Source organism: Onychomys torridus, chromosome 1 (assembly GCF_903995425.1).
Source record: "Onychomys torridus chromosome 1, mOncTor1.1, whole genome shotgun sequence".
Taxonomy (NCBI): Eukaryota; Metazoa; Chordata; class Mammalia; order Rodentia; family Cricetidae; genus Onychomys; species Onychomys torridus.
The window spans coordinates 46,422,905-46,437,664 of NC_050443.1; the positions used below are offsets into that span (position 1 = coordinate 46,422,905).

At 45.6% G+C, this 14,760-nt stretch overlaps 1 protein-coding gene across 2 annotated transcripts; it reads left to right on the forward strand.

Annotated features, from left to right (window-relative positions):
• Positions 1-392: 392 nt before the first annotated feature.
• On the forward strand, positions 393-10,570 carry Selenos (selenoprotein S). 2 transcript variants are annotated; one of them, XM_036175859.1, is made up of 7 exons: positions 393-538; positions 1,087-1,221; positions 3,341-3,447; positions 7,277-7,366; positions 7,522-7,600; positions 8,461-8,591; positions 9,924-9,986. In XM_036175859.1, exons 1-6 carry the CDS (start codon positions 463-465, stop codon positions 8,553-8,555), a joined length of 582 nt encoding a protein of 193 aa, XP_036031752.1. In that variant the 5' UTR covers positions 393-462; the 3' UTR covers positions 8,556-8,591; positions 9,924-9,986. The 2 variants fall into 2 exon arrangements, with proteins under 2 accessions (XP_036031752.1, XP_036031757.1); XM_036175864.1 differs by lacking the exon at positions 8,461-8,591 and having other exon boundaries at positions 396-538; positions 9,924-10,570.
• Positions 10,571-14,760: the final 4,190 nt, after the last annotated feature.

Below are 14,760 nucleotides of genomic sequence, written 5' to 3' on the forward strand. Positions count from 1 at the left end.
ACATGTTAGAGTCATTACTACATTAATTTCTTCCCTTGGTATTGTGGTTCCTTAGGAATAATTTTGGGTCAGTGGAGTACTAACTCTTTCCTCACGTTTGTGAAGGAGACTTATGCTGCAACCCTCAGTGGCCCCGTGACAAGGATGGGATACAAATCTCAGCTCTCGGAGGCTTCAAATCTCTTGATGCTCGGTGACCAATCAATGCAAATCCACGCTGAGCTCAAGCTTCCAGAGCTTCCAAACGCGCCAGCTCCTCCCTAAAAGTCAAACGCGCTTCCGCCTGGGCGTCCTCCAGCCCCGCCCTCCAGTCACACCCCCTCTGTGATTGGTCCAGCGTCGAGACAGGTCGAGCCACGATAGGTCAGAATCGCCGCGGCCGTGAGCGCCACGTGTACATAGGGCCGAACCGGAAGCTCCGGGCTGGGAAGAGCAGCGGGCGAGTCGTAGGCAGCGGCGGCCATGGAGCACGCCGAGGAACCTCTGTCCGCGCGGCCGGCGCTGGAGACCGAGGGCCTGAGATTCCTGCACGTCACAGGTGAGGGACGGCGGGGCGTGCGGCGGGCGCCGCTATGCTCGGTGGGTCGGCCTCGGGGAGGCCTGGCGTTAACGCGGCGGGCAGGCCGGGACAGCGGGCCGGGCCCGAGCGCAGCTTCCTCCAAGTCGCCCTGGCTGGGCGGCCGCTCGCGGACTTCGTTCGCTGGAATCCTTTTATTAACATCTTCATTTTGCAGTGACTGGAGTCCTCCGGCCGGCGTTTCGCTCTGCACAGCCCTAACCCACTGCTGTCTCCTTTCCAGAGTGTAGCTCCTGGAGTCAGGAGGGCTGTTGCTTTCCTGAGTCGGATAGACACACGTCCCCCAAGTCCTTCAGAACCCAGCTGCTGTGCCCTGCACCCTCCAGACTACTCCCGAGTCCCCTGGTGGTTGAGAAGTTTCTGTTCCTTGCCCAGATAGTAACTACTTAGGAACCCGTTTCCTCAGCTAGATGAGAAGGTTCTGAAGGCAGGAGCTATGATTTATCTTTGTTGAGTGTTATTGAAAAATGGCATTTTCCCCGTTTTTGAATCTGGTTTCTTTTTTCCAGTGGGCTCCCTGCTGGCCAGCTACGGCTGGTACATCCTCTTCAGCTGCATCCTTCTCTACATTGTCATCCAAAAACTCGCAGTCCGACTGAGGGCGTTGAGGCAGAGGCAGCTGGACCAAGCTGAGGCTGTTCTGGGTTAGTGTCATGTGATAGAAATGGAGACGCCTGTAGCTTACTTACGTGGGTGGCAGCAGTTTATGCCTTTGAGTTTGGGTTTTGAAAGATTTTTATTGAGAATTCCCCGATTATGTGTAGCATACTCAATGCACATCTTGCTTAAGTGATTCTTAATTTTAGAGAGGATTAAAATGAAAACCGTTTCTTTGTGCTCTAGCTACATCCATTGAGTAACCTCTAGAATTACTGTGAGTGACCAGAAATTCAGCGTTAGGATTTTGCATGCACTTGATTTTGATTTTTCACTGACCTCATCAAACCCGATTTCACTTATCATTTGCTTATTTAAAAAACAAAAACAAAAACAAAAACACCTCAAAGGGCAGCCATTCTAGCTAGAAGCTATTTCTGTGGGTGTGTCCAAAAGAAATGTTGAGTGTTTTATGTTGCAGTATAACTAATAGGATTGGGATGGAAAGCCTTGATTTACAACTAGGTAAAAATGTAAACTAGGGTTGGGTGTGGGGCACACACCTTTAGTCTCAGCATTCAGGAGGCAGAGGCAGGCAGATCTGAATTTGAGGTCAGCCAAGTCTACATAGAGAGTTCTAGGTCAGCCAGGGCTGTGTAGATGTAACCGTTCTTGTTAAATAAGAAACACAGAGCCAACTGCAGAGTTAAAAGCTGAGAGGTCAGAGCAATAGTTAAGAGTTATAAACCTTACCCTTCACTGCCGCTCCTGTCCTTCCCTCTGCAAGAGAGCTACTTCTGTGTGCTTTTCCTTTTTATAGACTTCCTGTTCTGCCTTCTCATTGGTTGTAAACCCAGCCACATGACCTCCTTGTCACTGCCTGTCTGTACAGACCTCCAGGTCTTCTATGGTTGGTGTTGAGATTAAAGGCGTGTGTCGCCATGCTGGCTGTATCCTTGAACACACAGAGATCCGCCTGGCTCTGCCTACCAAGTACTGGGGTTAAAGGCGTGCAACCACCACTGCCCAGCTTCTGCAGTGGCTTGCTCTGACCCCAAGGCAACTTTATTAACATACAAATAAAATCACATTTCAGTACAAATAAAATATCACCATAGGGCTGACCTCAGATTTATACAGATTCATACAGAGTGAGACCCCCTCTCAAAGAAGATTTTGTTAGGGCCGGAGCTGTACCTCAGTTGGTAGAGTGCTTGAGTGCTTGACTAGCATACACATAGCCTGGGGGTTTAGTCTCCAGTACTAAATTAAAGTGGTATGGTGGCAAACTTTTATCGTCCCACACTGGGAGGTCGAGGCAGGAGGATTAGGAGTTTAAGGTTATTCTGTGCTACCTAGTGAGTTTCAGGCCAGTCGAGGTTACATGAGACCCTACCTCAACCAAAAGTTAAAACTGGAACATTCTATATTCTTATTTATTTGTTTGTTTGGAGATAGGGTTTCTTTGTGTGTCTTTGGCTGTCCTGGAACTCACTCTGTAGACCAGGGTGGCCTTGAACTCCCAGAGATCCGAGTACTGGGATATTAATTAAAAGGCGTGTGCCACCACACCTAGCTGACATTCATATTCCTTTTCTTTTTTTTTTTTTTTCCAGAGCTGAGACCGAACCCAGGGCCTTGCACTTGCTAGGCAAGCGTTCTACCACTGAGCTAAATCCCCAACCCCCTGACAAATACTCTTTTTTGGGGTGGTTTTTTTTGTTTTTGTTTTTGTTTTTTTGAGACAGGATTTCTCTGTATAGCTTTGCGCCTTTCCTGGCTCTCTCTCTGTAGACCAGGCTGGCCTCGAACTCACAGAAATCTGCCTGCCTCTGTCTCCTGAGTGCTGGGATTAAAGGTGTGCGTCACCACCGCCTGGCTCATATTCTTAATGCTAGTTGAAAGGACTTTGTTTGCTGGAGCAGGGTCTTACACCTCTTTTCATAGTCCTGGGCTAATCAAGTGGAAAAGATGCAGAAGCCTTCAGCTTTGCTTCGTGTGATGCTCTGCACCTAGAGATCAGGTGCAAGAGGGATGGCCACATGGTGTGGTAGGGTCTCACTCTGGTGGCCATCAGAGCTGAGGATACAAGGATATATTGTGTGGTGGTTTTCTGACATTTGAACCTCTATGTCTATAGGCTAATTTTTTTTCCTGTTATTTTAGAACCTGATGCTGTTGTTAAGCGACAAGAGGCTTTAGCAGCTGCTCGTTTGAGAATGCAGGAAGATCTAAATGCCCAAGTTGAAAAACATAAGGAAAAACTAAGACAGGTATGAACTAAGTTGACTTAATAAATATGTTGGGTTTTTTTCTTTTCTTTTCCAGGGCCTTGAGCATGCTAGACAAGGTCTCTATCACTGGTCCACACTTCTACCCCTGAACTGCTTTTACTTTGAAGAAGTTAATTTTAAATTGTTCAAGGTTGAGTGATAACAGTCAATAAAATGTATTTACTGTTATTTGCAAGCTTATAGAGCAGGGTTGTGTCTCAGTAAATTCAAGGTGGATTTCAGAGTCTACTATATCAACATTGATGATATAGAGGAAAATATGCTAGTTAGGAATAGGTGTGTGAATACATTACTACCGTTAAAGACAGCACATGACAGTGTTTGTGGGTGAGTGTGTGCGTCTTGGATGGATATCAAGAATTAATTTCATTTAGTTCACTGTGGGTCAGCATGCTTACTTTGTACAGTTTTGAACTGTCAAGAGAGAAATACTCTTATTAATTTTTTACTTCATTGTATTTTATTTTTTATTTTACTATTTGTTTTATTCTAGACAGGGTTTCTCTGTATAGCTTTGAAGCCTATCCTGGAACTCTTTGTAGACCAGGCTGGCCTGGAACTCAGAGATCTGGCTGGCTTTGCCTCCCGATTGCTGAGGTTAAAGGCTTGTGCCACCACCACCTGGCCCTGAGAAATGCTCTTGAAGAAAGGTGTATCTTTTCTGTTTTGTCTTCGAGTGTTTTCTTATAATAGTATTACTCAACAAAACTGTGTGCCTGGGTCTCATGCCACTGGAGCCAGGGTAGATACCAGCCTGTCTACCTCCCAAGTGCTGGGATTCCAGGCTCCTTATTTAGCTTTGTTGGGAGCTGTGTATTGTATATGACCTGGATGGTCAAGCACTCTATAGTGGGTTTCTGGAGAGCGAGAAAACACAGCATAAGTCTTAGATGATGATATGTTGGTGGAGGTGTAGACCAGAAGATGAGAATTTTAAAGGTTTTTGTTTGTTGTTGTTGTTTTTTGGTTTTTCGAGACAGGGTTTCTCTGTGTAGCTTTGCGCCTTTCATTGAACTCACTTGGTAGCCCAGGCTGGCCTCGAACTCACAGAGATCCGCCTGCCTCCGCGTGCTGGAATTACAGGCGTGTGCCGCCACCACCGCCCGGCTAGGTTTTTGTTTTTTAAGTCATGGATTTTTTTATGGGAGGCAAAGTGGGAAGTGAGGGGAAGGAGGAACCAAGGGTTGCTTTGAGCAGTCAGGTGGGCTGCACTGGTCCTCAGGAAGTAAGACTGCTGTGTTAGTCACTTCTCTGTAGCTATTATGGAATGAGAAAAGCAGCTGAGGAGAGAGGGCTTTGGTGTGCAGTCCCTGGGGGAGGAGGCAGGCTGTCATGGTGGCAAGAGCATGAGGCCAGCCTGGCAGTCAGTCAGGAAGCAGGCTGATGATACTCTATCCTCACACGAGGAGCAGAGAGGACAGAGAATGGAGCTAGGGTATAAAACCTCCAAGTCCACCTCAAGAACATACTTCCTCCAGCGAGCCTGCCCTCCTGAAGGTTCCATGACATTCGCAAACATTGCTGGCAGCTGGAGAGCCTATGGGGGACGGGACATTCCTCATTCAGATGACATTTACATACCAGCATTGAGCTACTCTGTCATTGAAGTGACTGCTTTCCAGTTTCAATCCATCAGTCTTCAGAGCCTGTCTAACCAGGCTGACTCGTCCCCCACAAAAAGAACCCTCTGCCAGCTTTGAAGGGCGTGTGTCTTTCTGCCCCAGTTGGCAGCTTCTCTTATTTTTGCCTGGTCATCCTTTGGGTCTGGTCTTCCTGGCTTGGCTGGGACCCAGAAGGAAACCCATTATAAGACAAGCCTACATCCTTCCCCTAAGGCATTTGTTCCAAGAGCAGCTATCAGTGTTTATGTAAGGTAGGTGCCTGTCTGTCTTCGCCTTAGTCACCAGCCGGACTTGAAAGTTAATAATTAAAAACCTGTGGTAGAGAAGTTCGTTCTGTGGAAATTAAGTCTCTACTGTTCCCGCTTCTTACCTACTGCCTAAGTATCCTATGTAATGTTTAATTTTCTTAGATATTTTTATAGGTATATTTTATCCAATATTTTATGAGCACATTGTGTGGGTCCCTTTGAATAGATATGGAAATAATATGTGCATGCTTTTTTGAATGCCCATCATCTACCTGGCTTATGGTTAGCTTAGAGCTCTCATAGGTAGCGCTAGAATTTATCTGCTATACATTCATTTTGGATGTTTCTTATTTGTATGAGAGAACAGGCATGTGTATGCCATGGTGTGCACGTGGAGATCAGAGGACAACTTACAGGAATCATTCTGTCTTTCCTCTCTGAGTCTGGGGCTCTACTAGGGCATCAGGCTTGTTTACTTGTTCAGCAAGCACATCTGTACCACCACACCCAGTTTGTTTTTGGTTTTGTTATGATGGATCAGACATTCTTTTGTTGGTTTTTGAGGTATAGGGTCTCATGGAGCCCTGGTTAGCCTAAAAGTCTGTCTCTGCCTCCCTAGAGTAGGGATTCTGGGATTACAGTCATGCACCACCGTGCCCAGCTCAGTTAAACATGCTTTTTTTTTTTGTTTTTTGTTTTTCAAGACGGGTTTCTCTGTGTAGCTTTGCTCCTTTCCTGGAACTCATTTTGTGGACCAGGCTGGCCTTGAACTCACAGAGATCCACCTGCCTCTGCCTCTAAGTGCTGGGGTTAAAGGCCTGTGCCACCACCACCTGACTAGACATTCTCGATATAACTAAAAGTATAAAGCAGCCTTTACGTTGAGGTAGTTGCTTCTTTCCGAACATCCTGTGCTTACAAGGGATGGAAGCTTGAAGGGACAGGTGTAGCAAGACATGTGCATACTGTGGGGAACTTCGCAGAATAAGTGCTTTTTAAGGCATCTCATGTCCTTAGGACATCACAATTTAATTAGGACCAGAATGTACTGAATTAAGTTTGAATTCCTTTGGAAATGAGAGAGTGCATACTCATTAATTACATGCATGTCCACTGCAATGCTTGGTTGCTTGAAAAAATGGCTGCATTTTTCCATGGAACAGGACATACTATGTGTGTTGGGTCCATGCATGCCACAGGCTTCTTGGCACTGATTGCTGAGTGTGATTTTCTGCTGGGATTCATTTCCCTTATGTTTCCATAGTGTTTAGCTTTCTAATGCACCTGGCAATCTGTTGTCCTATGATCCAGTGCCTGAGGCGAACGACTAAGTAGCCCAGCCACATGATGCTAAAACAGGCCTGCCAGCCGCACACAACCATTCCAGGTCATTTCTTCTGCATTGCCAAAATGGACTGATGGGTGGGTTAAATAATGGAACCACTAGGTTTTTTCCATACTTTTTCTTTTTAACTTTCATATTTTTATATTATGTGCATTGGTGTTTTGTCTGCATGTATGTGTGGGGATGCCAGATCTTCTGGAACTGGAGTTACAGACAGTTGTGAGCTGCCACGTGGGTGCTGGAGATTGAACCCGGGTCCTCTGGAAGAGAAGTCAGTGCTCTTAACTGCTGAGCTGTCTCCAGGCCCTCCCATACATTTTAAAACATTAAAATAAGGGTTTTATGAGATAGGCCAGGCTGGCTTCAAACTTAGAGTCTCTCTCATCTTCCCGAGTGCCAGGGTTCCAGTTGTGTACCGTCATGCCCTGCCTTGCACAACAGCTGTTTTTTTTTTTTAAAGGAATAAAATGAAATGAAGATGTGTTTTGAGAGCTGTTTGAATTAGGAATTCTCAAATGAGCATTTTCTTTGAGATTAGTAGGCGCTCACGAGTGTTTCCTGTCTGCTTTTGTGTGTGTGTGATTCTTTCTTAGCTTGAAGAAGAGAAAAGGAGACAGAAGATCGAACTGTGGGACAGCATGCAAGAAGGCAGAAGTTACAGGAGAAGGACAGGAAGGCCTCAGGTAACTAGGGTTGACGGCAATTAGCCGTGTATAGAATGCGGGGGTTTGGATTGGTCTCGTGGTTTTGTGAATTGAACCCAGAGCGTGGCATATTAAGCCATACCTCTAGCCCGAAGTAGATTCATTGATTCTTAAACTTGTGTATGTCCAAACAGGAAGAAGATGGTTCTGGGCCTTCTACTTCATCTGTCACCCCCAAAGGAAAATCTGACAAAAAGCCTTTGCGGGGAGGTGGTAAGAACCTGGCAATGTGAACCATTTAACAGTCTTAACACTTACAAGATATATTGTCTTTTTATATGTACTTTAATACGCCAGTGCACATGCCCATGCTTGTACACAGAGGCCAGAGGACCTTAGGTGGCCTGGGCTATCAGTTTCCACCTCATTCCCTGAGACACAGTCTCTCCCTCCTCCTCAGCGGTCCTGTCTCCAGGCTGAAGCACTGAGCTTACCGGCCTGTTGCTGAGCCTGGCTTTATGTGTGGGTGCTAGGGGTCTGCACTCACATCCTTTTACCCACTGAGCCATCTTCCCGCTCTATATTTTCCTTGTCAAAATTAAGATTCTTCAGCTGAGCATGGGATGTATACTTGTGATCCTAGCACTCGGGCTGCTGAAGCAGGCTTGTGCGAGTGGAGGCCAGCCTAGGCTACATCGTGCTCCTGTGTCCCCAAGTTTAGGACTGTAGAGACGAGGGAAGCAGGTGCAGAGTGCCCTGTGGCTCTGCACTGAGCAGGTGGGGGATCGTGCTTGGATTCAGCATTCTTTCCTGTTCTGCTGATAGCACTGTGACAGGAAAGGTGAGCCAGGATGAGAGCAGTCTGTCTTACAGACACTGTCCGTGTCTTGCCAACGGCGCTGCCCTGTTTCCTGTGAGTAACTTTCTCAAGATATAGACGGATGTTCACTCAGCCTTTTTCTGTGGATTAACGTGACTAGACACTCTAGGTGACACCATTTTGTTCCTAAGGGTTTCACCTATCTTGGCTTGATGGAACACACAAATGGAGTAATTAGCAATCTTTTGTGATTCAGGCTGAGTTTGAGGCAATGGAACATGGTGTATTATGTATCTCCCCTCCTCCCCTCCAGAGCTAATTACTCATCCTGGCTCACCAGACATACTTCAGCTTGTCCATGGCCTGATGTGCTTGCTGTCCAGCAGTCCTGAGCTAGGGCCAACCTAAACAGCCTGGCTTTGCAACTCAGGGCGAGATTTCATGGTGAGCAAGGAGCAGAACCGACCCACATAAGACTGACTCTGGAGCCTGGGGCGTTCGGCAAAGACCCAGTTCTCAGATTGGCTGTGAGGAGCTGATGTGGGAGGGAGAGATGGGAAAAGGATGTAGGTGACCCAGTTCTGACTACTAGAAGTAGGAAGTTCCATTCTGGTTGTTTGGTTTGGCTTTTGTTCATTTTTGAGACGGGGTCTTAGGCCTAGGCTGGCCTCAGCTCAGTCTATAGAGCAGGATGACCTTGATCCCTTGACCCTCTAGCCTCCTCCCAAGGACTGAGATGATAGGCCTGGACCATCACACACTTTTAAAATGTTCTGCTCTGCTTTTGTTCTGAGTTTGAAACAAGATCTCAAACTTTAGCCTAGGCTGTTTTGGAAACCATAGTGTAGCCAAGGCTGGCCTTATGCAAGGTGATCTGCCTTCAATCTCCTGAGTGGAACTACAGGTGTGAGCCCCCACATATGGCCATTTTAATTGTTTTTAAAAGACCATTTCTGCAGTTTCAGTAGCCTTTATTTGAATGTGTGCTTTCTTTTAAGCATTATGATTAGTGTAGGGTAAAAGGTCCAAGCTCACTTCCATATTTGAAAACCTACCAAAACGCTCTAATCCCTGAGCATGAAATCTCACTAATCCCTGAGCTCCAGCCAAACTCAGGACTTGAAATCTCATCAGTCCTTACCCTGAAACACTCCTCTCCGAAGAAACCCTGGATAAGCCTACCTCTTGCTCAGTTCCTGCTGCTTCTTACCTGAGCAAGGTAGCCATCTTCTTGTGTCTCTTCCAATAAATCTCTTGTGTGAGGTTTGTTGTGTGGTGTGACTTTGTGGTATTCTTTGGCTCCCGACTACCAATTATGCCTTTCCCCTCAGAGCTGCAACACCTCCACTGGAGAAGCCTTCCCCTCAGATTTTTAACACGTGCATTGGGGATTTCCCCTCGGAGCTGTAACACTTGTATTGGGGAAAACTTCCCCCTCAGAGTAGGGCTGTAACTTCCATTGGGGAAGCTTTTCCCCTTAGAACTGTAACACTTAAAATTGGAGGCATCATATAATTAAATCAGGCCATCTTGGGTAATTTCTGACTGATGTTTTATATGCTTCTCAAGTGCTGGAATTAACGGCTGCACCATACATATCTGTCTGCACCTTATTTTTTATATAATAGCTAAAGTCCTGTGGAAGTGGCCATGGAGATGGGGTCTATATCTTTGCAGTGGTTTACATGCTAAATTTGTGGTTGTAGTTTTATTTTAATATAGAATGTTCCTTGATCTGCAGCCATCCAAATGGTTCTGTTTCCTTTTCACTTCCAGGTTATAACCCTCTGACTGGTGAAGGGGGTGGAACCTGCTCCTGGAGACCTGGACGCAGGGGCCCATCATCTGGTGGATGAAGCTAAGACTCTTGTTAGTGTCACTCTGACATTAGCAAGATGAACCCTTAACCCTCAACTCAATTGCCTTACGCACACTTTCACAGTGACTAGCCAGGGAGAGGTGGGCCTTAGTTCCATTCTTAACTACCTGTATTTTAAGGGCTTTGATCAGTATGAGCTGTAGACATTGCCATTAGGTCACACTCTACTTAGAGATGAGACCGCCATTAATTTCATGGCACCTTGCTAGTTGGTAGGTTGAAGGCCTCTTTCTATTTAGCAGACTTGGTAAAGCAGGCCTGGTTGATGATCTATTCAGGTAGAAGTCCTTGCTGATAGGACAGTCTCTGTGACAGGATGCGTTGAATGATGTCTTCCTTATAAATGGTGAGCCCACCAGTGAGGATTACTGATGTACACAGTTGATGGGGTTTGCTTCTGTATATTTATTTTTATGTACAGAACTTTGTAAAAAAGAAAAAGCTAAATACTTGAAAAGTAACATTTTTAGCATCTTTATTAAACTCAAGGACATTTCTTTGTGAGCTTGACTTTGTCTATCAGATATTAAACAGCTTTTTGTCATTCAGTCTCCAATTATTTTACTTGTTGCTCATGGCTAGTGGCACGTAGTCTTGGTAACTTTAGAAGTTGACACACTCCTTGGGATTTAGTTCCTACTTTAGTAGGCTAAAGAAATAGCACAGCAGGCTATAGTGGTGCAGCCTGTAACCCCACACTTGGGCCTGAGGATAACACATTTGAGGCCGACCTTAGCTATGTGCTGAGTTCAAGGCTCATCAGAGCTATATAGCTAGACTCTATCTAAGGAAACACAAGTACACTGCAATAAACTGCTAAAACATGTTTCAAAAGAAGACAGATAGGCATGGTGGTTGCCTGTAAATACTGCAGACACTGTGGGATTGCCAGACTGGTCTAGGTAGCAAAACCCCATCTTGCCACACACAAACCCAACAACAAAGTCTTGTTTGAGCTGCCAGAACTTACTTCATGCATATGGCTCATATGTCCTTAAGAGGACCTACTGGGGATTTTCTGCAAGACTCTGCTGAGTGTGTGTGTGTGTGTGTGTGTGTGTGACAGTTTGATCGTTTGTTTGCTTGCTTTTCAAGACAGGTTCTCTATGTGTAGACCTGGCTGTCCTGGAACTCACTTTGTACACCAGGCTAGCCTTGAACTTGGAGATCCGCCTCCTCTGCCTCCTGAGTGTTGAGCCTAGCACCACCATGCCCAGCTACAGTCTTTGATGTTTATATTATTTAACAATTAGGGTTTTTTTTTTGTTGTTGTTTTGTTTTGTTTTTCGAGACAGGGTTTCCCTGTATAGCTTTGCGCCTTTCCTGGAACTCACTTGGTAGCCCAGGCTGGCCTCGAACTCACAGAGATCCCCCTGCCTCTGCCTCCCAAGTGCTGGAATTACAGGCATGCACCACCACCACCCAGCTATTTAACAATTGTTTTAAACAGCAAAACCATTCTTCACTTGGGCCAGCTTTGGCTTACATGGTGGATGTTGGATACTCTTGCCATAGAGTCAGTCATGGAAAGGAAAAAGAATTAACCCAGAATAGCACACTTGGTAGAAAGTTAGAAGTCTATAGGCAAAATAGTATGTGGTTGTCCGTCTTGACATATAAAAGAGAAAACAGTCTGTATGACTTTGGGGAGCTTGACCTGGAGTACTCATGTAGTCACAGCACTCAGGCTGTCAGGATTTTGAGTTCAAGGACAGGCTGGGCAATGTGGAGGCTAAAAGTCTTGGGGAAGGCTTGAGGGAAGTGTTGGGATGGCTGTAGCACTGGAATTAGAAACAAATAGCTCATTAAGGCTTGGAGTCTAGAGGGATTGAGTTGTGTTAAGTGGCTCTCAACTGAGCAGCAGTGTTGATTTGTAGTAGAAACTAAACAGGAGAAAAGGTACTAGAAGGGTGTGGCTTTGTGTACTATTAGGTATGTCTGGCAGGTTTGGATGGTGATGTCATGCAGAATTGATGGAGTAATGGTGTCACCCGTATACAGATAATGAGTGTTACGTATTGAGATACTACCTGTATAATAGTTAGGAACAGCACTTGCCATGTGGTATCTGCAAACCTGGTTAATACTCTGTGCCTGTGAAGCAGGTAGTTTGGTTTTTAGTAACTGAAGCTTAGAGGAGTTAAATAACTTGTTCAGTGCTAATCTGTGGAGTCTATTTCATCCCTGTGTTCTGTCACCCAAAGTCTGAGCTAATCAAGGTGTGGTCAGCTTAGTCCAGCTAAAGAAAGAACTACTCTGTGGAAACTGTGTATGACAAATTGAGGGCAGTAAGCACTTCAGATGGGTGGCCTGGCATCACTCAAGGTCTGCCTGCTCTAGAAAGAAGGAGCTGAGGGCAGGGGTACAAAGGTCAAAACTCAAGCCTCCCACGGAAGAATGGACTGAGCCAGTCATCAAACCTGTTAGAAGCTGGGTGGTGGTGGCACACACCGCTAATCCCAGCACACAAGGTGTTGTGGAATATTAGTTTAAGATGAGAATATGCTAAAGAATATTTGTTTAAATGATGCAATGATGTATTGCATTCTTTCATGTTGCATTTATTTAACTGTGAAGCTGTGTTGCTTTGCCTGCCTAAAACACCTGATTGGTCTAATAAAGAGCTGAATGGCCAATAGCTAGGCAGGAGAGAGAATAAACAGGAGGAGAAATCTGGGAAGAGAGGATGGAGGAGCAACAAAAGGAGGAGAGGAGGACATCAGGGGCCAGCGACACCGCCAGCTATGGAGTCAGAAGTAAAGGTATATAGAATAAAGATAAAAGCCCAGAGGCAAAAAGTAGAGGGATAATTTTAGAAAAGCTGACTAGAAACAAGCCAAGCTATGGTTGGGCATTCATAAGAAAGAATAAGTTTCTGTGTATTATTTGAAATATGGGTGGCAGGCCCCCAAAGAGCAAGAAGAAATCAACTTGGGAGGCAGTTCTCTTGAGTTTGAGGCCAGCCTGGTCTACAGAGCAAATTCCAAGATAGCTCTGAGTTTGAGGCCAGCCTGGTCTACAGAGCAAATCGCAGGGCTACACAGAGAAACCCTGTCTCGGAAAACCAAAAAACCCAAACCAATCAAACAAACACAACCTGTTTGAAACCCAGGCTATGTGTTCTGCCTTACCCTTGTGCAGAAAGGCAGTTGCTAGGGTGCTGTCATCACAAGCCACCATTCTTCTGTTGCTTTTATTAACCTTTCTGACTTCTAACCACCGTACTCACATACTGATTCCTACAAGTTGTACTCTGGCCTCCACATGTGTGCCCCAACACATACACATAAATAAATGTAAAAAACAAATGCTAATTTGCAGGAATCACAACAGTCACAAATGAAGAGAAGACTCCAGTGTTGAGCAATTGTAGGCATATTTATTGCTCAGTAGCTGTATTCTCCTTAGGGTCCACATGGTAGTGTGAAAACAGGCCTTTGTGATACTTGGAGAACTCACTAGCCAGCCCTTTGCTGCCTTTTTTTTTTTTTTAGCACCCTGAGACCACAGCAAATTTCTGCAGGTGTGGACATAGCCGCCTTCTTTTTTTTTTTTGGTTTTTCGAGACAGGGTTTCTCTGTAGCTTTGGAGGCTGTCCTGGAACTTGCTTTGTAGACCAGGCTGGCCTCGAACTCACAGAGATCCACCAGCCTTTGCCTCCCGAGTGCTGGGATTAAAGGCATGCGCCACCACCGGCCCGGCAACCTTCCTTATTTTGAAACACCTGATTCAAACCTCAAAGGTCATTTCATACCCACCTTGGCATCATCAAACATCCTGCAGACCCTGGGACAGAGGGTATGAATGAAGTGCAAGTCTGAGGAGCTCACCAAAGTGGCCTGATTTGGAAGGTGTGCTCATTAGCATCCCCTGCCTCATAAGTAAAATGAGCTCCTATCCCCAAGAGTCTATGAGGCTTGCCTTCTCCAAGTTTGATTGCTCTCAGTCATGGATCTGTGGCTCATCTAGAAGCTGGCTGGGCTGGCAGCATCTCTTATGGCTGTCAGCTGGGCAATAGGTGACTGGCTCTTGTGTTTCTCACTCTGAAGCAGGCTAGGGTAGCCAGAGCTTGTTCATGGGGGCAACTCAAGTCCAAGATCAGGATGACAAAGTTTAGTTGGTTTTTTTTAAGTGTCTGAATTGTTACTGTTATGTGTGTTAGCCAGTCCAGGAATACATGTACCACGGTGCATATGTAGAGGCCAGAGTACAACTTTGAAGAATCAGTTCCTCCTTCCATCTTGTTGAAGCAGGATCTCTTCTTATATCTGCCACTATGTATACTCCATGCTAGCTGGCCCATGAGTTTCCATCTGATTCTCCTGTCACCACCTCTGATTTCATTTGGGATTATGGATACAAGCCACTGTGTCCAGTTTTTTTTGTGGTTGGAAGGATCAAACCTCAGGTATTGGGCTTGCTGAGCAAGCCTTTTATCTACTGAGCCACCTATCTCATCGGCCCACATTCACAAATCTCACTTCACATTTTCCTGCTGTCCCATTGACTTAAGCAGTCCACAATGCAAAAGCTAGAAGGAAACCAACACTCAGTGGGAAGGGCTGTAAAATCACATTACAAGGCTATAAATGCAGGGAGAGGAAAGGACTAACTCTGGCCAGATACTGTTAGATGACCTCATGCAGCCTTCACACATTTCACAGTGGGTGTCTGCCCCAGTCTGTATCAAGGCTAGCCCACCTTACATTTTAGACTCATCCCCAAGATTTACAA

Excerpts from the sequence above, each read along its gene's own strand:
- Selenos (XM_036175859.1), top strand. The coding sequence starts at position 463 with ATGGAGCACGCCGAGGAACCTCTGTCCGCGCGGCCGGCGCTGGAGACC. Across the intron at positions 539-1,086 it reads GAGATTCCTGCACGTCACAG|TGGGCTCCCTGCTGGCCAGC; the intron begins GTGAGGGACGGC and ends TCTTTTTTCCAG. Across the intron at positions 3,448-7,276 it reads ATAAGGAAAAACTAAGACAG|CTTGAAGAAGAGAAAAGGAG; the intron begins GTATGAACTAAG and ends ATTCTTTCTTAG.